Source organism: Drosophila virilis, unplaced genomic scaffold, assembly GCF_030788295.1.
Source record: "Drosophila virilis strain 15010-1051.87 unplaced genomic scaffold, Dvir_AGI_RSII-ME tig00001837, whole genome shotgun sequence".
Lineage (NCBI taxonomy): Eukaryota > Metazoa > Arthropoda > Insecta > Diptera > Drosophilidae > Drosophila > Drosophila virilis.
In genome coordinates, this window is record NW_027212861.1 from 260987 (window position 1) to 283881 (window position 22895).

The window sequence follows — 22895 nt, forward strand, 5'->3', positions numbered from 1 at the left end:
CTCACATTTTACTAGGCCTATTCTCAATTATGTTATTAGTGTTAGTCTTATCTAAACTTTATTCTAATGGTTTTGTTGGGTGAACGGTGTCGCTCTCATCCTTCGTCTACTCGTGGGCATTTACGTGCCCTGGATCTTCGTCTTCTTCGTCGCCCGTCGCCTTTTGGTAGAATGGTTTCAATTGTGAAATGTTGGCCACCCTCTTCTTATGCTCGCCGGATTTCACCAGCCGTACAATATTGGGGGACATGTATTTGACGAGCCTGTAGGGGCCGTCAAATTTGGGTGCCAACTTTGCTGCGAAACCTTCGGCTGCGTTGGACAACTGGTGCTGCCTCAACAGGACCATCGAATCCAGCGAAGGCCGCCACTCTCGTCTTCGCAAGTTGTAATACCGGCCCTGGTACTTTGATGCGTGCTGGAGGTTGCTGTGGACGATATCAAAAATTTCTTTTAGCCTATTCACCTTTGTCCTAGGGTGTAGCGCACTACTTGCGGTCCCCGGAGTCACCTGATCGTACAGAGCTGCGGGTAACCGAGGTTCCCTGCCCTGCATCAGGAAAGCGGGACTAAGGCCCGTTGAATCTGTCACGCTCCTGTTGGCCTCCAGCGAGATCTCGGGCAAGAGTTCGTCCCATGAACTCTGGTGGCCCTCAATAAATTGCGCTATCATGGTCTTTACAGTCCGTTTGGTCCTCTCAGTGAGATATTGGATCTCTACACCCAGGGACCCCAAACACGATTTGAAGTTCCGGCTCGTAAACTGTACCCCGTTGTCGCTCACAAGCTTCCTATGTACCCCGAACCTACTTAGAATCCTCTCTCGAAACGCTGTCTGTAGGTGTGCTGTTGTGGGTGTCCTGAGAGGTACCAATTCCATCCACTTCGAGAAAGCGTCATGGAACACCAGTAGCATCGTGTTTTCATGTCTCGACCGTGGAAGGGTCCGATCGGCTCTGCCACCTGCCTCGTCAGCATGCGACCAGCCGGTTTCAGTTGCTCACTCTTGAATTTTTGAGTTTTCGCAACATGTCACGTATCTGGCGGCATCGCGGAACATACCCGGCCAGTAGTACCGCTAGGCTAACCTCGACAACATTTTCCTGACACCTTGATGTCCGGCCGTGGGAGCATCATGACATTCCCTCAGTACCCTCTGGCGTTGACCACTGCCTGCGCATAGTTTCCAGGGGATGTAGTCCTCATCGTCTATCCGGTGACCCGAATGCCTATATAGCCGTCCGTTTTCCTCGATGTAATCCGGGAACTTGGTTGGCTATTCGGCGATTCTGGCACGCATACTCGCGACCCATTTGCAGGGGGCCTCGGTCACCACTGCTTGCTGACAGGTCTCTAGAGGATGCCTCGATAGCGCGTCGGCCACGACGTTGAGTTTCCCTCGTCGATAATGGACGTCAAATTGGAACTGTTGCAGTTCTAACGCCCATCGCGCGATTCTCGATCGAGTTGAGCCACTTGAGTGCTAGATGGTCAGTTATCACGTCGAACCGGTACCCTTCTAAGTATCAGCGCAACTTCCGGATCGACCACACTATTGCCAGGCACTCATTCTCAGTGGCGGAATAGTTCACCTCGGCCTTCAGCAACTTCCGGCTCGCATACGCTGTCACTCGCTCTTGGCCATCAAGCGCCTGCGTCAGCACTGCGCCGAGGCTATACTCACTCGCGTCAGTCTACAAGACGAACTTGGCGGAAAAGTCTGGGCAAGCCAACACAATGGGAAGTCGTCAAGCTATCCTTCAATTGACGCAATGCCTCGTCCTGTTCTTGCTCCCATGCCCTTCCTTCAATTTGTCGGTACCGCCTCTACGCCCGAGACGGACAAGCTCGGGGTGGGCGCCTGCAAACGCCCGTACAGTTGGGAGCTCTAGAGGTCAGGCTCCGACTTTTGATGTGGCCGCCGGCCAACGTCCGGTGGGACGCCCCATGATGGCGGCTCAAGAGTTTTAATGTACTGAGATTGCAGCTCGGCCGCCATCCTGCACGTAGGTGGACAGCCGCTTACGTAGCTCCTCCACGCGCCCCTCTTTTTAGTGGCGATCGCCACTAACTCCTCTTTTCGTCGCTGGTGAATCCAACGGACACCTACCCCCGTGTTTTGGCACTCACCTGCCTCCATCCTTTATTATGTACCTTCTTGGTAGCCGACGTCGCTGTTTCCCTCTCTTCCTGTTTTAGGGGCTGCGTCGGTCCCTTTATTATTTCTCTCCTTTTTTTGATGAGTTGGTGTCTTTGTCACTTTTACGCCGATCTTACTCAGCCACTTTTGTTCCTTTTAGTTTTCTCTTTATTTTGCCCTGATATCTTCCACCAAACAAAAATACAAACAAATTCAAAAAAAAAATTTTATTTGCTTTTGTTTTTAAAAAAACTCAACAAAAGGTAATTAAATTTTCCTTTTTACTTTTTCATTCGCATTCAATTAAAATGCGACCATCCTCACTACCACCGACAATTGTACTGACGAATTCAACTTTCACCGCGCGTGACTTGAATTCGTCCCACCGTACAGCCGCTGCCACGACGCCTTAACGGCCCTTCGATGCCGACGTCGACTGCGCAGCGCGTTTGTGCACCCGTGTGCGAGCGTTATGTTTTCGTCTCCTTGCTTTTCTAGATTTTCGCAAGCATTTTCGTCACTAAATTTTGCACGTTTTCATTTTCTGCCTTTGTCTAACACGGAATAAAAATGTTCGCTGGGGTATACTGGACTCCTTTATCCCCTCGTTTTAGATTTCACACATATACCATATCCTCATTCTCTTGTTGTCCGCTAGGGTACTTTCCCTATAGGGTATACCCGACTAAAAATACCCCTTCTAAAAAAAACCTTATGTTTTCTTCAAAAAACCTTTTTGGGCATGCTTGCGGGCTTTAACACGCTGACATGCCACCCCCTAAACGCCTCTAGTCCCTGTTCGGGCGCCACTTGTAAAGGTGCTACTGGCCGGGGTATAACTCTTAGTCTTACCAGGTCTAGCGAGTTACAAGATATTTATAATTTCGCTGGGAGGAAGGGCTTAAGGGGGAGGGGGTGAGTATCGTGACCAGACCAAGCCTAGCTCTATTTCTGCACGCCTACACTACCAAATACACTAGCGTGCCGTGGCCTTGCACCAACTCCACTCAAAACTCTCCATCGGGCCGTGGCCTCGTCGCACTACTCTATCGGGCCGGTAATGCCCACCCCGGGGCCACAATCTCGTACCACATGCTCCTGATCGAGGTTAGGTCGAACACCGGTTAATTCCGATGTTAAGGTAAGCCAGGTTAGCAGAAAACAAAGAATTGTTCGGTTTCTTCTCGATAATTATAACATATTCACTTTATTCACTCCTCACTTTTGCTACTTTATAGTACCTCTCGAGCTAACGACGTCTAGCGTTCCTTAGCGTTCGTTTCCAAGTCCCGGCGCGATCGCCGGAACACCATGAGTTTGCCTCGCCGCGAGCTTTCGTAACTTCGCCTCGGAGCTTTCGCTCTTCGCCGCCGAATTGGAGTTGCGCTCTCGAATGCGGTGTTGAGCAACCTATCAACAACGCACGGTTGCAGCGACGGCCGGAGGTTAAATTCAAATTCGCTCTTCTAACTTTCGTGACTTCTTGCCTCCATACTCACTAATATAATTGGTGATTATAATATAATTAAAACGTATATAATAAGTATTAGGCTTATATATAAATAATAAGGGTTATAATATTGTCGGCTCCTTTTCTCTTATATAACTAATATAATTGGTGATTATAATATAATTAATACTTAGATAATAAGTATTAGGCTTATATATAAGTAATAAGGGTTATAATATTGTCGGCTCCTTGCGTCTATATAACTAATACCACCAGCGGCTCCTCGCCGTGATTTGGCCACGGGAACGATGGCTCCTTGCCAAGAAAACTGTGGGGCGGCGGATCTCAGTAGCCGTCTCACCCCCCCTTCGTCCTCGTGGTCGAACCACTAATCCTCCGACCCCTTTCGAAAGATTGCGGCGAGTTCGCCGCGTCCTTGCTGCCGAGACGGCGCTCCTCCACGACCATCTGGCAGAGCGCAATCGGTATCGGCCAGGATTCGGGATGTCCTCCTCGAGAAGCGATCTCGCAGCGGCGGTTATCCTTCCCGAGCTGGGAAGGACCCTCCTGGCGCTCGCGGGGCGAACGCGGCACGCGCCGCTGCGATCCTCCTGGTTTCTCGATCTCCGCACGAACCCTCTTCGTGGCCAACGAGGATGCTCCCTCGGGACTGGGTCGGTGTTGGCCTCCACTCCGACAACGCTTGCCCCGGGCGGCTCTCCGTCGGCGATGGCGGCTGCGTCGACGCTTTCCGCCTGGGCCTTCTTTGGCACCCCCCATTCGCGCTTTGCAAGGTTAAGACGGGGTTTGTCGGTTTCCACGGGTACTTTCGGTAGGTAGCGCAGCTTTATTCGGGGAAACTGGCTGTCCGGATCTACCTCTAGACGGTGGGTGGCGAAGCGGCGACGGAATGCCGGTTCGTCCTCCTCGTCCTCTGTTGACGGGTTCCATCGCGCTAAGGGTTCTGGACCGCGGCTCGGCGGCTCTGCTTCCCAGCCGTCTGCTCGGATTCCGCTCGGCGCCTCCGTCGGCGGCGACTCCGTGTCTCCGGCCGACGGGGAGATTTCTTCTCCTACCGCCTCTACTGCCCCAACTTCGTGTAGTGGTGGCGTGTGCTTCAATGTTTCGGGCGGCACGGACTCTTCCTCGTCCATATCGCCGGTCGCGGTTGGGGTTGCCGGCCCCGATGACTGTGCCGAGTGGGATGCGAGGGGCGGAGATGGTAGCTCTTCGGCGTACGGTGGCGAGTTTCGTGCGAATGACGCCTCCACGATCATTGTCGTGATCTCGACTGCCATTATCATGACCATCCCGTCCAGCCCCCGGCTCCCGGCCCGGAGAAAGGCTCGGTGTCTCCGCTGCTGACGTCTTCGTCTGACGAGATGCTGATAATTTCCATCTGTAAATTCAGCTTATTGGTTAACTTACTCGTTACTTATTTGTTAATGCCCTATCCTCTCAGTGCGGCTCACATTTTACTAGGCCTATTCTCAATTATGTTATTAGTGTTAGTCTTATCTAAACTTTATTCTAATGGTTTCGTTGGGTGACGGGTGTCGCTCTCATCCTTCGTCTACTCGTGGGCATTTACGTGCCCTGGATCTTCGTCTTCTTCGTCGCCCGTCGCCTTTTGGTAGAATGGTTTCAATTGTGAAATGTTGGCCACCCTCTTCTTATGCTCGCCGGATTTCACCAGCCGTACAATATTGGGGGACATGTATTTGACGACCCTGTAGGGGCCGTCAAATTTGGGTGCCAACTTTGCTGCGAAACCTTCGGCTGCGTTGGACAACTGATGCTGCCTCAACAGGACCATCGAATCCAGCGAAGGCCGCCACTCTCGTCTTTGCAAGTTCTAATACCGGCCCTGGTACTTTGATGCGTGCTGGAGGTTGCTGTGGACGATATCAAAAATTTCTTTTAGCCTATTCACCTTTGTCCTAGGGTCTAGCGCACTACTTGCGGTCCCCGGAGTCACCTGATCGTACAGAGCTGCGGGTAGGTTCCCTGCCCTGCATCAGGAAAGCGGGACTAAGGCCCGTTGAATCTGCCACGCTCCTGTTGGCCGCCAGCGAGATCTCGGGCAAGAGTTCGTCCCATGAACTCTGGTGGCCCTCAATAAATTGCGCTATCATGGTCTTTACAGTCCGTTTGGTCCTCTCAGTGAGATATTGGATCTCTACACCCAGGGACCCCAAACACGATTTGAAGCTCCGGCTTGTAAACTGTACCCCGTTGTCGCACACAAGCTTCCTATGTACCCCGATCCTACTTAGAATCCTCTCTCGAAACGCAGTCTGTAGGTGTGCTGTTGTGGCTCTCCTGAGAGGTACCAATTCAACCCACTTCGAGAAAGCGTCATGGAACACCAGTAGCATCGTGTTTCCATGTCTCGACCGTGGAAGGGTCCGACGAAGTCCGCGCAACGCACCGCCATCGGCTCTGCCACCTGCCTCGTCAGCATGCGACCAGCCGGTTTCAGTTGCTCACTCTTGAATTTTTGAGTTTTCGCAACATCTCACGTATCTGGCGGCATCGCGGAACATACCCGGCCAGTAGTACCGCTAGGCTAACCTCGACAACATTTTCCTGACACCTTGATGTCCTGCCGTGGGAGCATCATGACATTCCCTCAGTACCCTCTGGCGTTGACCACTGCCTACGCATAGTTTCCAGGGGATGTAGTCCTCATCGTCTATCCGGTGACCCGAATGCCTATATAGCTGTCCGTTTTCCTCGATGTAATCCGGGAACCTGATTGGCTCTTCGGCGATTCTGGCACGCATACTCGCGACCCATTTGCAGGGGGCCTCGGTCACCACTGCTTGCTGACAGGTCTCTAGAGGATGCCTCGATAGCGCATCGGCCACGACGTTGAGTTTCCCTCGTCGATAATGGACGTCGAATTGGAACTGTTGCAGTTCTAACGCCCATCGCGCGATTCTCGATCGAGTTGAGCACTTGAGTGCTAGATGGTCAGTTTTCACGTCGAACCGGTACCCTTCTAAGTATCAGCGCAACTTCCGGATCGACCACACTATTGCCAGGCACTCATTCTCAGTGGCGGAATAGTTCACCTCGGCCTTCAGTAACTTCCGGCTCGCATACGCTATCACTCGCTCTTGGCCATCAATCGCCTGCGTCAGCACTGCGCCGAGGCTATACTCACTCGCGTCAGTCTACAAGACAAACTTGGCGGAAAAGTCGGGGCAAGCCAACACAATGGGAAGTCGTCAAGCTATCCTTCAATTGACGCAATGCCTCGTCCTGTTCTTGCTCCCATGTCCGTTTCTGCCCCTTCCTTCAATTTGTCGGAACCGCCTCTACGCCCGAGACGGACAAGCTCGGGGTGGGCGCCTGCAAACGCTCGTACAGTTGGGAGCTCCAGAGATCAGGGTCCGACTTTTGATGTGGCCGCCGGCCAACGTCCGGTGGGACGCCCCATGATGGCGGCTCAAGAGTTTTAGTGTACTGAGATTGCAGCTCGGCCGCCATCCTGCACGTAGGTGGACAGCCGCTTACGTAGCTCCTCCACGCGCCCCGCTTTTTAGTGGCGATCGCCACTAACTCCTCTTTTCGTCGCTGGTGAATCCAACGGACGCCTACCCCCGGGTTTTGGCACTCACCTGCCTCCATCCTAAAGGATTTATTATGTACCTTCTTGGTAGCCAACGTCGCTGTTTCCCTCTCTTCCTGTTTTAGGGGCTGCGTCGGTCCCTTTATTATTTCTCTCCTTTTTTTGATGAGTTGGTGTCCTTGTCACTTTTACGCCGATCTTACTCAGCCACTTTTGTTCCTTTTAGTTTTCTCTTTATTTTGCCTTGATATCTTCCACCAAACAAAAATACAAAAAAATTCAAAAAAAAAATTTATTTTCTTTTGTTTTTAAAAAAACTCAACAAAAGGTAATTAAATTTTCCTTTTTACCGCCGGGAGTATAGGGTATGGCGGGACTGGTGAGGCAGCCCTTCTTGTTGTTCTCTTTGGTAGTACTCGCGTCCCCGACAGGGTGACCTCCAGCTGCTGACGTCTTCGTCTGACGAGTTGCTGATAATTTCGGGCTCCATCTGTAAATTCAGCTTATTGGTTAACTTACTCGTTACTTATTTGTTAATGCCCTATCCTCTCAGTGCGGCTCACATTTTACTAGGCCTATTCTCAATTATTTTATTAGTGTTAGTCTTATCTAAACTTTATTCTAATGGTTTCGTTGGGTGACGGGTGTCGCTCTCATCCTTCGTCTACTCGTGGGCATTTACGTGCCCTGGATCTTCGTCTTCTTCGTCGCCCGTCGCCTTTTGGTAGAATGGTTTCAATTGTGAAATGTTGGCCACCCTCTTCTTATGCTCGCCGGATTTCACCAGCCGTACAATATTGGGGGACATGTATTTGACGACCCTGTAGGGGCCGTCAAATTTGGGTGCCAACTTTGCTGCGAAACCTTCGGCAGCGTTGGACAACTGGTGCTGCCTCAACAGGACCATCGAATCCAGCGAAGGCCGCCATTCTCGTCTTCGAAAGTTCTAATACCGGCCCTGGTACTTTGATGCGTGCTGGAGGTTGCTGTGGACGATATCAAAAATTTCATTTAGCCTATTCACCTTTGTCCTAGGGTCTAGCGCACTACTTGCGGTCCCCGGAGTCCATGATCGTACAGAGCTGCGGGTAACCGAGGTTCCCTGCCCTGCATCAGGAAAGCGGGACTAAGGCCCGTTGTATCTGACACGCTCCTGTTGGCCGCCAGCGAGATCTCGGGCAAGAGTTCGTCCCATGAACTCTGGTGGCCCTCAATAAATTGCGCTATCATGGTCTTTACAGTCCGTTTGGTCCTCTCAGTGAGATATTGGATCTCTACACCCAGGGACCCCAAACACGATTTGAAGCTCCGGCTCGTAAACTGTACCCCGTTGTCGCACACAAGCTTCCTATGTACCCCGAACCTACTTAGAATCCTCTCTCGAAACGCAGTCTGTAGGTGTGCTGTTGTGGCTCTCCTGAGAGGTACCAATTCCACCCACTTTGAGAAAGCGTCATGGAACACCAGTAGCATCGTGTTTCCATGTCTCGACCGTGGAAGGGTCCGACGAAGTCCGCGCAACGCACCGCCATCGGCTCTGCCACCTGCCTCGTCAGCATGCGACCAGCCGGTTTCAGTTGGTCACTCTTGAATTTTTGAGTTTTCGCAACATCTCACGTATCTGGCGGCATCGCGGAACATACCCGGCCAGTAGTACCGCTAGGCTAACCTCGACACCGTTTTCCTGACACCTTGATGTCCGGCCGTGGAAGCATCATGACATTCCCTCAGTACCGTCTGGCCGTACCACTGCCTACGCATAGTTTCCAGGGGATGTAATCCTCATCGTCTATCCGGTGACCCGAATGCCTATATAGCTGTCCGTTTTCCTCGATGTAATCCGGGAACTTGGTTGGCTCTTCGGCGATTCTGGCACGCATACTCGCGACCCATTTGCAGGGGGCCTCGGTCACCACTGCTTGCTGACAGGTCTCTAGAGGATGCCTCGATAGCGCATCGGCCACGACGTTGAGTTTCCCGCGTCGATAATGGACGTTAAATTGGAACTGTTGCAGTTCTAACGCCCATCGCGCGATTCTCGATCGAGTTGAGCACTTGAGTGCTAGATGGTCAGTTATCACGTCGAACCGGTACCCTTCTAAGTATCAGCGCAACTTCCGGATCGACCACACTATTGCCAGGCACTCATTCTCAGTGGCGGAATAGTTCACCTCGGCCTTCAGCAACTTCCGGCTCGCATACGCTATCACTCGCTCTTGGCCATCAATCGCCTGCGTCAGCACTGCGCCGAGGCTATACTCACTCGCGTCAGTCTACAAGACGAACTTGGCGGAAAAGTCTGGGCAAGCCAACACAATGGGAAGTCGTCAAGCTATCCTTCAATTGACGCAATGCCTCGTCCTGTTCTTGCTCCAATGCCCATTTCTGCCCCTTCCTTCAATTTGTCGGAACCGTCTCTACGCCCGAGACGGACAAGCTAGGGGTGGGCGCCTGCAAACACCCGTACAGTTGGGAGCTCCAGAGGTCAGGCTCCGACTTTTGATGTGGCCGCCGGCCAACGTCCGGCGGGACGCCCCATGATGGCGGCGCAAGAGTTTTAGTGTACTGCGATTGCAGCTCGGCCGCCATCCTGCACGTAGGTGGACAGCCGCTTACGTAGCTCCTCCACGCGCCCCTCTTTTTAGTGGCGATCGCCACTAACTCCTCTTTTCGTCGCTGGTGAATCCAACGGACACCTACCCCCGTGTTTTGGCACTCACCTGCCTCCATCCTTTCTTATGTACCTTCTTGGTAGCCGACGTCGCTGTTTCCCTCTCTTCCTGTTTTAGGGGCTGCGTCGGTCCCTTTATTATTTCTCTCCTTTTTTTGATGAGTTGGTGTCTTTGTCACTTTTACGCCGATCTTACTCAGCCACTTTTGTTCCTTTTAGTTTTCTCTTTATTTTGCCCTGATATCTTCCACCAAACAAAAATACAAACAAATTCAAAAAAAAAAATTTTATTTGCTTTTGTTTTTAAAAAAACTCAACAAAAGGTAATTAAATTTTCCTTTTTACTTTTTCATTCGCATTCAATTAAAATGCGACCATCCTCACTACCACCGACAATTGTACTGACGAATTCAACTTTCACCGCGCGTGACTTGAATTCGTCCCACCGTACAGCCGCTGCCACGACGCCTTAACGGCCCTTCGATGCCGACGTCGACTGCGCAGCGCGTTTGTGCACCCGTGTGCGAGCGTTATGTTTTCGTCTCCTTGCTTTTCTAGATTTTCGCAAGCATTTTCGTCACTAAATTTTGCACGTTTTCATTTTCTGCCTTTGTCTAACACGGAATAAAAATGTTCGCTGGGGTATACTGGACTCCTTTATCCCCTTGTTTTATATTTCACACATATACCATATCCTCATTCTCTTGTCCACTAGGGTACTTTCCTAATAGAGTATACCCGACTGAAAATACTCCTTTTAAAAAAAACCTTATTTTCTCTTGAAAAAACCTTTTTTGGCATGCTTGCGGGCTTTAACACGCTGACATGCCACCCCCTAAACGCCTCTGGTCCCTGTTCGGGCGCCACTTGTAAAGATGCTACTGCCCGGGGTATAACTTTCAGTCTTACCAGGTCTAGCGAGTTACAAGATATTTATAATTTCGCTGGGAGGAAGGGCTTAAGGGGGAGGGGGTGAGTATCGTGACCAGACCAAGCTTAGCTCTATTTCTGCACGCCTACACTATCGGGCCATGGCCTCGTACCAAATACACTAGCGGGCCGTGGCCTTCCACCAACTCCACTCAAAACTCTCTATCGGGCCGTGGCCTCGTCGCACTACTCTATCGGGTCGGTAATGCCCACCCCGGGGCCACAATCTCGTACCACATGCTCCTGATCGAGGTTCGGTCGAACACCGGTTAATTCCGATGTTAAGGTAAGCCAGGTTAGCAGAAAACAAAGAATTGTTGGGTTTCTTCTCGATAATTATAACATATGCACTTTATTCACTCCTCACTTTTACTACTTTATAGTACCTCACGAGCTAACGACGTCTAGCGTCCCTTAGCGTTCGTTTCCAAGTCCCGGCGCGATCGCCGGAACACCATGCGTTTGCCTCGCCGCGAGCTTTCGTAACTTCGCCTCGAAGCTTTCGCTCTTCGCCGCCGAATTGGAGTTGTGCTCTCGAATGCGGTGTTGAGCAACCTATCAATAACGCACGGTTGCAGCGACGGCCGGAGGTTAAATTCAAATTCGCTCTTCTAACTTTCGTGACTCCTTGCCTCCTTACTCACTAATATAATTGGTGATTATAATATAATTAAAACTTATATAATAAGTATTAGGCTTATATATAAATAATAAGGGTTATAATATTGTCGGCTCCTTTTCTCTTATATAACTAATATAATTGGTGATTATAATATAATTAATACTTAGATAATAAGTATTAGTCTTATATATAAGTAATAAGGGTTATAATATTTTCGGCTCCTTGCCTCTTATATAACTTATATCACCAGCGGCTCCTCGCCGTGATTTGGCCACGGGAACGATGGCTCCTCGCCAAGAAAACTGCGGGGCGGCGGATCTCAGTAGCCGTCTCACCCCCCCTTCGTCCTCGTGGTCGAACCACTAATCCTCCGACCCCTTTCGAAAGATTGCGTCAGACGACTCGGCGCTGGCTGTGGACACGGGCGAGTTCGCCGCGTCCTTGCTGCCGAGACGGCGCTCCTCCACGACCATCTGGCAGAGCGCAATCGGTATCGGCCAGGATTCGGGATGTCCTACTCGAGAAGCGATCTCGCAGCGGCGGATATCCTTCCCGAGCTGGGAAGGACCCTTCTGGCGCTCGCGGGGCGAACGCGGGGCTAACGTGGAACGCGCCGCTGCGATCCTCCTGGTTTCTCGATCTCCGCACGAACCCTCTTCGTGGCCAACGAGGATGCTCCCTCGGGACTGGGTAGGTGTTGGCCTCCACTCCGACCACGCTTGTCCCAGGCGGCTCTCCGTCGGCGATGGCGGCTGCGTCGACGCTTTCCGCCTGGGCCTTCTTCGGCACCCCCCCATTCGCGCTTTGCAAGGTTAGGAATGACGCCTCCACGATCATTGTCGTGATCTCGACTGCCATTATCATGACCATCCCGTCCAGCCCCCGGCTCCCGGCCCGGAGAAAGGCTCGGTGTCTCCGCTGCTGACGTCTTCGTCTGACGAGATGCTGATAATTTCCATCTGTAAATTCAGCTTATTGGTTAACTTACTCGTTACTTATTTGTTAATGCCCTATCCTCTCAGTGCGGCTCACATTTTACTAGGCCCATTCTCAATTATGTTATTAGTGTTAGTCTTATCTAAAGTTTATTCTAATCGTTTCGTTGGGTGACGGGTGTCACTCTCGTCCTTCGCCTACTCGTGGGCATTTACGTGCCCTGGATCTTCGTCTTCTTCGTCGCCCGTCGCCTTTTGGTAAAATCGTTTCAATTGCGAAATGTTGGCCACCCTCTTATGCTCGCCGGATTTCACCAGCCGCACAATATTGGGAGACATGTATTTGACGACCCTGTAGGGTCCGTCAAATTTGGGTGCCAACTTTGCTGCGAAACCTTCGGCTGCGTTGGACAACTGGTGCTGCCTCAACAGGACCATCGAATCCAGCGAAGGCCACCACTCTCGTCTTCGCAAGTTGTAATACCGGCCCTGGTACTTTGATGCGTGCTGTAGGTTGCTGTAGACGATATCAAAAATTTCTTTTAGCCTATTCGCCTTAGTCCTAGGGTCTAGCGCACTACTTGCGGTCCCCGGAGTCACCTGATCGTACAGAGCTGCGGGTTACCGAGGTTCCCTGCCCTGCATCAGGAAAGCGGGACTAAGGCCCGTTGTATCTGCCACGCTCCTGTTGGCCGCCAGCGAGATCTCGGGCAAGAGTTCGTCCCATGAACTCTGGTGGCCCTCAATAAATTGCGCTAACATGGTCTTTACAGTCCGTTGGGTCCTCTCAGTGAGATATTGGATCTCTACACCCAGGGACCCCAAACACGATTTGAAGCTCCGGCTCGTAAACTGTACCCCGTTGTCGCACACAAGCTTTCTAGGTACCCCGAACCTACTTAGAATCCTCTCTCAAAACGAAGTCTGCTGCTGTGGCTCTCCTGAGAGGTACCAATTCCACCCACTTCGAGAAAGCGTCATGGAACACCAGTAGCATCGTGTTTCCATGTCTCGACCGTGGAAGGGTCCGACGAAGTCCACGCAACGCACCGCCATCGGCTCTCCAACCTGCCTCGTCAGCATGCGACCCGCCGGTTTTCCTGACACCTAGATGTCCGCCGTGGGAGCATCATGACATTCCCTCAGTATCCTCTGGCGTTGACCACTGCCTACGCATAGTTTCCAGGGGAAACGTTTATCCGGTGACCCGAATAGTACCTATATAGCTGTCCGTTTTCCTCGATGTAATCCGGGAACTTGGTTGGCTCTTCGGCGATTCTGGCGCGCATACTCGCGACCCACTTGCATGCTGACAGGTCTCTAGAGGAAGCCTCGATAGCGCATCGGCCACGACATTGAGCTTCTCTCGTCGATAATGGACGTCAAATTGGAACTGTTGCAGTTCTAACGCCCATCGCACGATTCTTCCGGACGGACTCTCGATCGAGTTGAGCCACTTGAGTGCTAGATGGTCAGTTATCACGTCGAACCGGTACCTTTCTAAGTATTAGCCAACACAGGGGCAGTCGTCAAGCTATCCTTCAATTGATGCAATTCCTCCTCCTGTTCTTGCTCCCATGCCCATTTCTGACCCTTCCTTAAGAGCGCTGTGGGTGGCTGTACTTGCGTCGCGAAGTTAGGGACGAAGCGCCTGTACCATGATGCCATCCCGAGACACTGCCGCAGTTCTTTGCAATTTGGCCCTCAAGCTACGTTTCGCCTCCACTTTCTCCGGATCAGTACGTATTCCTTCCCCGCAAATCACATGTCCTAGGTGGACGAACCTCTCCCGGAAGAAGCTGCATTTTTTCCTATTTAACCTGAGATTGGCTGCCATTACCCGGCGGAATACCGCCTTCAAATTCTCTTCTCATTCTCATTTTCATTCACATTCAATCTTAAAATGCAACCATCCTCACTGCCCCCGACAACTGTGCTGATGAATTCAACTTTCACCGCGCGTGATTTGAACTCGTCCCACCGTACAGCCGCTGCCACGACGCCTTAACGGCCCTTCGACGCCGACGTCGACTGCGCCGCGCGTTTGTGTTCCCGTGTGCGAGCGTGATCTCGAAGTCGCCCGTCTGTCGCGCGCGAGCTGCTCTTTTACGACCAACCGTTATGTTTTCGCCTCCTTGCTTTGCGTGCTAGATTTTTGCAAGCATTTTCGTCACTCAAAGTCTGCACGTTTTCATTATCTGCCTTTGCATAACACAGGGAATAAAAATGTTCGCTGGGGTATACTGGACTACTTTATCCCCTTGTTTTATATTTCACACATATACCATATCCTCATTCTCTTGTTCTCCGCTAGGGTACTTTCCCTCTAGGGTATACCTGACTTAAAATACCTCTTCTAAAAATAAACAATTTTTTCTTGAAAAAACCTTTTTGGGCATGCTTGCGGGCTTTAATACGCTGACATGCCACCCCCTAAACGCCTTTGGTCCCTGCTCGGGCGCCACTTGTAAAGATGCTACTGGCCGGGGTATAACTCTCAGTCTTACCAGGTCTAGCGAGTTACAAGATATTTATAATTTCGCTGGGAGGAAGGGCTTAAGGGGGAGGGGGGTGAGTTTCCTGACCAGACCAAGCCTAGCTCTATTTCTGCACGCCTACACTACCGGTCCGTGGCTTCGTACCAACTACACTAGCGGGCCGTGGCCTCGCATCAACTCCACTACCCAAACTTTCCATCGGGCCGTGGCCTCGTACCACTACTCTACCGGGCCGTGGCCTCGTACCACTACTCTACCGGGCCGTGGCCTCGTACCACTACTCTATCGGTCCATAGCCTCGTACCACTTCTCTATCGGGCCGGAGCCTCGCGCCAACTACACCAGCGGGCCGTGGCCTCGCACTTCCACTACCCAAATTCTCTAACGGGACGTGGCCTCGTACCACTACTCTCAATTCTCACAATTCCGTACCACATGCTCCTGATCGAGGTCAGGTCGAACACCGGTTAATTCCGATGTAAAGGTAAGCCAGGTTACCTGAAAACAAAGAATTGTTCGGTTTCTTCTCGATAATTATAGCATATGCACTTTATTCACCCCTGGCTTATTGCTACTTTATAGTAACTCACGAGCTTAACCCTGCCGCACTGTTTTCTGGCTCCCTAGCGCAACGCTGTACACTCTATGACCTTCCTCGTCTCACAATGCACGTCTACTCACCCTTAGCGTTCGTTTCCAAGTCGCCTCGGAGCTTTCGCTCTTCGCCGCCGAATTGGAGTTGCGCTCTCGAATGCGGTGTTGAGCAACCGATCAACAACACACAGTTGCAGCGACGGCCGGCGGTTAAATTCAAATTCGCTCTTCTAACTTTCGTGACACCTTGCCTCTTTACTCACTAATATAATTGGTGATTATAGTATAATTAAAACTTATAAGTATTAGGCTTATATATAAATAATAAGGGTTATAATATTGTCGGCTCCTTTTCTCTTATATAACTAATATAATTGGTGATTATAATATAATTAATACTTAGCGGCTCCTCGCCGTGATTTGGCCACGGGAACGATGGCTCCTCGCCAAGAAAACTGTGGGGCGGCGGACCTCTGTAGCCGCCTTACAGACTCTATTGCGTCGAAGAGCAAATTGAAGCAGGGTTAACAAATGATGTGCTATGCGGTACATCATCCAGTTGGGATTGAATGTACAACTTGATACTTGTCTTCCACCTCTGCACGTCCATTGTCCTGAGGATCTTCTCAAAACTTCCTTAGTGTATATCTCCAACATATGCAAGCGTAATTGTAGCTCGTCGTTTGACAATTTTTTTCACTGCCATTGACCTCAGTAGGGTATTCTTTTATTACATATACACATAGTTATTTTTAATTGATTGTATATTTTTTTTTAAAGTGTTAAGCTTTCAAAAAGAATATAAATATTTGTTTATATATATATATATATATATATATTTATGTATTTTTTTGTTTTGTTTTACCTATCAAGCCATTTTGAAAAATTTGTTTTTTTTTTTTTAAATAAAAAATGTAAAATTGCAAGAGAATTACTTAAGTTAATAGTAATAATAAGAATAATAAAAGGGTTTTCCCTATTTTTATACTCTTGCAGAGGGTATTATAATTTTGTCGTGAAATGTGTAACGCATAGAAGGAGACATCTCCGACCCCATAAAGTATATATATTCTTGATCAGCATCAACAGCCGAGACGATATAGTCATGTCCATCTGTCCATCTGACCGTCTGTCTGTCTGTATATCTCTATGCGAATTAGCCTCTAAGTTTTAAAGCTATCCTAATGAAACTTTGCGGAAATCCCTGTTTCTATTGCACGCAGCACATATGTCACCTGTCATTAGAGCGGTCGAAAATTAATTTGTTGTGTAGAAAACTTTTTTATCATTCAAGATATTTTGATTAAACACGGTATTTAGAAGTTTTTCTATGCTCCCTACGCTACTGCAAAATCTTATTTACATCGGATTACTATATATATATATATCTGCCATAGGAACGATTGGTCGAAAACTAGGTTTTTGATTAAAAACCTTTTTTGTTTATCAAGATATCTTGCCTAAACTCGGCATTCTTTATTTTCCCTGTGCTTCTTAGATACGGGGAAAGCAGAATAAGCATTATGAAAAGGTTGAGTCTGCAAGGGTATTAGATCTTAGGCGTGCCGAAGATAACCTTTCTTTCTCGTTTTTGTTTGTTATTTTTTTTATATTTTTTTGTTTTTTTTTGAATAATAAAATATTTTTGAAAGTAATGAATGTAGTATCTAAAAAAGTTATATTTATGTGGTTATATATGTAAAGAATATATATAATTAAGTTTTACACGTTCAGTTACTATAAAAAAATATATATCAATTTATTATTTTCACTAACGGCTTCTTCTGTTGAGTACATTCAGATTTGCTTCCCGAACATGAACTGATTTTTCTAACTGTTGCGGTCGCTTAGCAAACTTCGCTTTGAAAGAGTTCGAGTCAAAATTTAGTGAAGTTTTAGCTGCGTCAGCAATTATGCGTTGGATAGTGCTCTGATGGGAACATTGACAGCGGCGTGATCTTTAGGGTGAATTGTTTATGTCCACCAAGGGGGACAGTTTGATCTTGATCAATGTCGATGTTATCACCAGGCTGTTCGTTTACAATATTAGAAATGTTTATACTTGTGCTTGTGATTATGTGCTAACTTATGTTAAAGGGTGGGTGCGACAATGGATATGTCACTCTCGCAACCATTAGAAAAGTGCCCGTCCGCAGGTGTTTTAGTTTGAGTATAGTGTAACATTTTCTTCTTTTACAATTGGTGTATCTCCTATCATTGTAGGTGTTTCTTCTATTTTGGGTTTTTATATTTTATAATTAATTTCATAGGTATGCTTTTGAACTTATATGTTAAATACAGTGTTAAACTTATTAATATGATTCCAAATATGGTTTTTGTAATTATCGGGAATACATTATTACATATTGTGTGTTCATTTATAATTTGTTTCGTTTGTACATATGAAAGTGGTTCTTATTTTATAACATCATTACTTACGTAAATGCTTTGAGCTTAATCTAACATATTGTTTGAAATTGAAATTTCATTAATTTGCAGTGAACAATTATTATATTGTTTCCTTCTATTGTTATTTCATTATTTATACAACTATGATTTAATATAGTTTTTGGTAAATTCCATGTTAAAATTATATTTGGTTCTACGTAGTTGATATGAAAATTTTAGTATAACAACATTCTGATGTTATTTGGTTTAAAATTCCTGTCAAACATTCATTATTAATTATTTTTTTTGTTTCTTTGCTATAAACTTTTTTGTCTTGGGTAAAATATTTCTCATGAGCTATTTCTGTCAAAATGTTGTTATTATTTCTCGAGGAATATGGGATATTATCAGTATTTCGTTTGTATCTGATTTAAACCAAGTGGAAGTTTTTTCTCAGAATTAACATGCAGCAAATAGTAATGTTTTAGTAATTTCGGGTTAAAAATGCCTAATCTTGTGAGCTGCTCCCATCTCAATGTCTTTTATATATTCTGTAAAGCGTTGTAAGTTAAATATAAGGATATCTAATTTCTTTCCTTTTTGTTTCTCTTGATCTTGTTCTTTGATGATTTTTAATCCTTTGTTTATAGCTTCTATTATGTGATTTAATTCGTTTTGTCTTCTTGATCTTATGTTCCAAATAAGTATTTATATACTGTTCCTACTAAATTAACTTAACCTCTTTTGCTGCGTTTGGCTATTTTTAAGCCGTTTATTTCTTTGTTTAATTTTTCTACCAGGTATTCGATTTGTATTATTATATTATATGCTTTACTTTGTTCAATTAAGTTGAACCGTTAAACAGTGGAATTCGTGATCTCTCGGAATGTCTATGGTTCCTGTTTTAAATATAAGATAGCCGTTGTGGCTTTGATAGGATTAATTTCAATGCTTTGTGCATTTATATTGTTTACAGTTATTGATAGTAATATTATAATAAATAGTTTAAGCTGGTGCTTGTATGTTTTGATCGCTGTCTGCTGTTGACCTGTAATTGTTATATTTGCTTTGATTAGTCTTCCTTTTCTTTTTGAATTTGGTTTTGTAATGTGTTATTTTCCTGCCTCTGTATGTTTCCTCAAAATGTATGTCGTCGATCTGTCTTAGTTCTCCTGTTTTCTTGAACGGGGTTGTCGTCTTTGATTTAACTAATGGTGAGTGTTTGTATCTAGTGTCAATTTCATAACTTATTTTTTTTTTTGTTGAGGTTATTTATTAGTTTTTCTTTATTAGCTTGAGTGTCATACTCTGGTGTACCTGTGTATATGAATATCTCCGCTGGTGTTCTGTTAGTCGTTTTGTGCTTTGTTTTATGATTGTACGTGTAGAGTATAGTTTCAAATTTAGTAAGTTTATTTTCGACGTCTGAGTCGCTGTTAATGATTCCTAATTTTTCGTTAACTGTCTTGTGAAATCGTTATATGTCGGATATACCATTTTGACTAGTGCTTATATTAATATTTACTGCTTCTGATTTTAGCCATAATTGTAAAGCTGTGCACATAAAAGCTGAGTCTTTGTCTTGTAAGGTAGCTTCTGGCCGGGGTATAATTCTCAGTCTTACCAGGTCTAGCGAGTTACAAGTTACCTAAATACTCTATCTTTCTGCCGGGCCGTGACATCGTACCACTATGCTAGCGGGCCGTGGCCTCGCACCAACTACACTAGCGGGCCGTGGTCTCGCACCAACTACACTAACGGGCCGTGGCCTCGCACCAACTCCACTACCTTAACACCAACCGGCAATGCCCACCCCAGAGCCACAATCTCGTACCGCATGCCCCTCGTTCGAGGCTAGGTTGAACACCGGTTAGTTCCGAGGTTAAGGTAAGCCGAGTTACCGGGAAACAGGGACTAATCCAATACTTTCTACATAATTAAACGTTAGCACTTTATTCACTATTTTCCATTCCGACCTTATCGTAAATCCTAAGCTAAACCCTGCCGCACTGTTTTCTGGAGCCCTAGCGCTCCACTATATCATCTATGACTTCGTTTATCTCGCGCAGCACTTCTACTCACCCTTAACGGTCGATCACAAGTGCCGGCACGCTCGCCGGCAAGCCATGCGCTCGCTTCGGCTGCTCAATTTCGCCGCGAGCTTTCGCAACGAAGCTTTCGCTCTTCGCCGCCGAATTGAAGTTGCGCTCTCAAAGACGGTGTTGAGCAACCGATCGACAACGCACGGTTGCAGCGGCGGCCGGCGGTTAAATTCAAATTCACTATTTAAGTCAATTATAATATTCGCGGCTCCTTGCCTCTTTGCTACTAATCGAACTGCTTATATTACTGATGGCTCCTTGCCTCTTATTTCACTAAGATCTTAACCTAATATAATTAATACTTATAACTAAAGAAAATTAATGCGTTGTCCCGCCAGCGGCTCCTTGCCGTAATTTTGCCAAAGGGATGACGGCTCCTTGCCGTGAAAACTATGGGGTGGCTGGTCTCCTTAGCCGCCTCACACCTCCTCCTCACTTCGGACAGGTTGCGGTCACGTCGCCTTTCGCGTTCAGCGTAACGCTGTACTCGCTCTCCCCGTCGGACACGTGAAACCGAGTACGTCGGCACCGGAAGCGGCGGATTCGCGCCTCTCTGGCGATTAGGTCCACCACGCCCGACGACAACGGTGTTCCAAGAGGAAACACCTTCCAGCCTGAGGGGGTGGAATCGGGCACGGGTTCCTCGACGGGGCCCTCCGGTTTTATCCCAACGTCAGCACTGTGGGCGATCGCCTCGACCTCGGTGTCGGGTTTCTTTGGGTGGCTCTCCGGTGTGACCCTCACGTCGGCACTGCGGGCGACCGTGTCGACCTCGGTGTCGGGTTCCTCTTCCAGCACTGAGTCCAGGCTAGTGTCCCACCCGTCGATGCCGTCGAAAAGGGCCACTACGTCCTCCCACAACTCGCTCTCCATGGGAGTCTTTAGAGCCATGGGGGAGGAATCCTGGGTTGAACTCGAAAGTTTGGGCGACGAAGCCGTCACCACCGCGTCCTCTTCCTCGGCCCAGACTTCATCCCGGCCTTCCTGGCGAACCGTGAAGGAACCTTTTCGGGATGGCGCCTTGCCTTCTTGGCCGAACCAGGCGTCTTCTAACTCCCGCCGTGCGATGGTGTCGGGTGTCTCGGCGCGGGAAACAGGCACGACCGCGGGCATCTCGTCCTCGTCGTCGAGCCACTCCTCCTCCGATTCCTTAGGAAAGGTTTCGTTTGGCACCTCGGCGAGGGTTGGGGAAACGGCCGAGTTCGCCGCGTCCTTGGTGCTGAGATTGTGCTCCTCCACGACCATCTGGCAGACCGCAATCGGTATCGGCCAGGGTTCGGGATGCCCTCCTCGAGAAGCGATATCGCAGCGGCGGTTATCCTTTCCGAGCTGGGAAGGACCCTCCTGGCGCTCGCGCGGCGAACGCGGCACGCGCCGCTGCGATCCTACTGGTTTCTCGATCTCCGCACGAACCCGCTTCGTGGCCAACGAGGATGCTTCCTCGGGACTGGGTCGGTGTTGGCCTCCACTCCGACCACGCTTGCCCCGGGCGGCTCTCCGTCGGCGATGGCGGCTGCTTCGGCGCTGTCCGCCTGGGCCTTTTTCGGCACCCCCCCATTCGCGCTTTGCAAGGTTAAGACGGGGTTTGTCGGTACCCGTGGGGGTACATTCGGTAGGTAGCGCAGCGTTATTCGGGGAAACTGGCTGTCCGGATCTACCTCTAGACGGTGGGTGGCGAAGCGGCGACGGAATGCCGGTTCGTCCTCCTCGTCCTCTGTTGACGGTCTGTTGTTCCTCGTCCATCTCGCCGGTCGCGGTTGGGGTTGCCGGCCCCGATGACTGTGCCGTGTGGGATGCGAGGGGCGGAGATGGGGGCTCTTCCGCGTACGGTGGCGAGTTTCGTGCGAATGGCGCCTCCACGAATATTGTCGTGATCTCGACTGTCATTATCATGACCATCCCGTCCAGCCCCCGGCTCCCGGCTCAGAGAAAGGCTCGGTGTCTCCACTGCTGACGTCTTCGTCTAACTAGATGCTGATAATTTCCATCTGTAAATTCAGCTTATTGGTTAACTTACTCGTTACTTATTTGTTAATGCCCTATCCTCTCAGCGCGGCTCACATTTTACTAGGCCCATTCTAAATTATGTTAGCCTTATCTAAACTTTATTCAAATGGTTTCGTTGGGTGACGGGTGTCGCTCTCATCCTTCGTCTACTCGTGGGCATTTACGTGCCCTGGATCTTCGTCTTCTTCGTCGCCCGTCGCCTTTTGGTAGAATGGTTTCAATTGCGAAATGTTGGCCACCCTCTTCTTATGCTCGCCGGATTTCACCAGCCGTACAATATTGGGAGACATGTATTTGACGACCCTGTAGGGTCCGTCAAATTTGGGTGCCAACTTTGCTGCGAAACCTTCGGCTGCGTTGGACAACTGGTGCTGCCTCAACAGGACCATCGAATCCAGCGAAGGCCGCCACTCTCGTCTTCGCAAGTTGTAATACCGGCCCTGGTACTTTGATGCGTGCTGTAGGTTGCTGTAGACGATATCAAAAATTTCTTTTAGCCTATTCGCCTTAGTCCTAGGGTCTAGCGCACTACTTGCGGTCCCCGGAGTCACCTGATCGTACAGAGCTGCGGGTAACCGAGGTTCCCTGCCCTGCATCAGGAAAGCGGGACTAAGGCCCGTTGAATCTGCCACGCTCCTGTTGGCCGCCAGCGAGATCTCGGGCAAGAGTTCGTCCCATGAACTCTGGTGGCCCTCAATAAATTGCGCTATCATGGTCGTTACAGTCCGTTTGGTCCTCTCAGTGAGATATTGGATCTCTACACCCAGGGACCCCAAACACGATTTGAAGCTCCGGCTTGTAAACTGTACCCCGTTGTCGCACACAAGCTTTCTAGGTACCCCGAACCTACTTAGAATCCTCTCTCAAAACGAAGTCTGCTGCTGTGGCTCTCCTGAAAGGGACCAATTCCACCCACTTCGAGAAAGCGTCATGGAACACCAGTAGCATCGTGTTTCCATGTCTCGACCGTGGAAGGGTCCG

General features: G+C 48.8%; 1 protein-coding gene across 1 annotated transcript; it reads right to left on the reverse strand.

Annotated features, from left to right (window-relative positions):
* Positions 1–22060: 22060 nt before the first annotated feature.
* Positions 22061–22627, reverse strand: LOC138911652 (uncharacterized). Its single transcript, XM_070211034.1, has one exon. It carries the CDS (start codon positions 22625–22627, stop codon positions 22061–22063), a length of 567 nt encoding a protein of 188 aa, XP_070067135.1.
* Positions 22628–22895: the final 268 nt, after the last annotated feature.

Coding starts and splice junctions, on each gene's coding strand:
- LOC138911652 (XM_070211034.1), bottom strand. CDS start 22,627: ATGATAGCGCAATTTATTGAGGGCCACCAGAGTTCATGGGACGAACTC.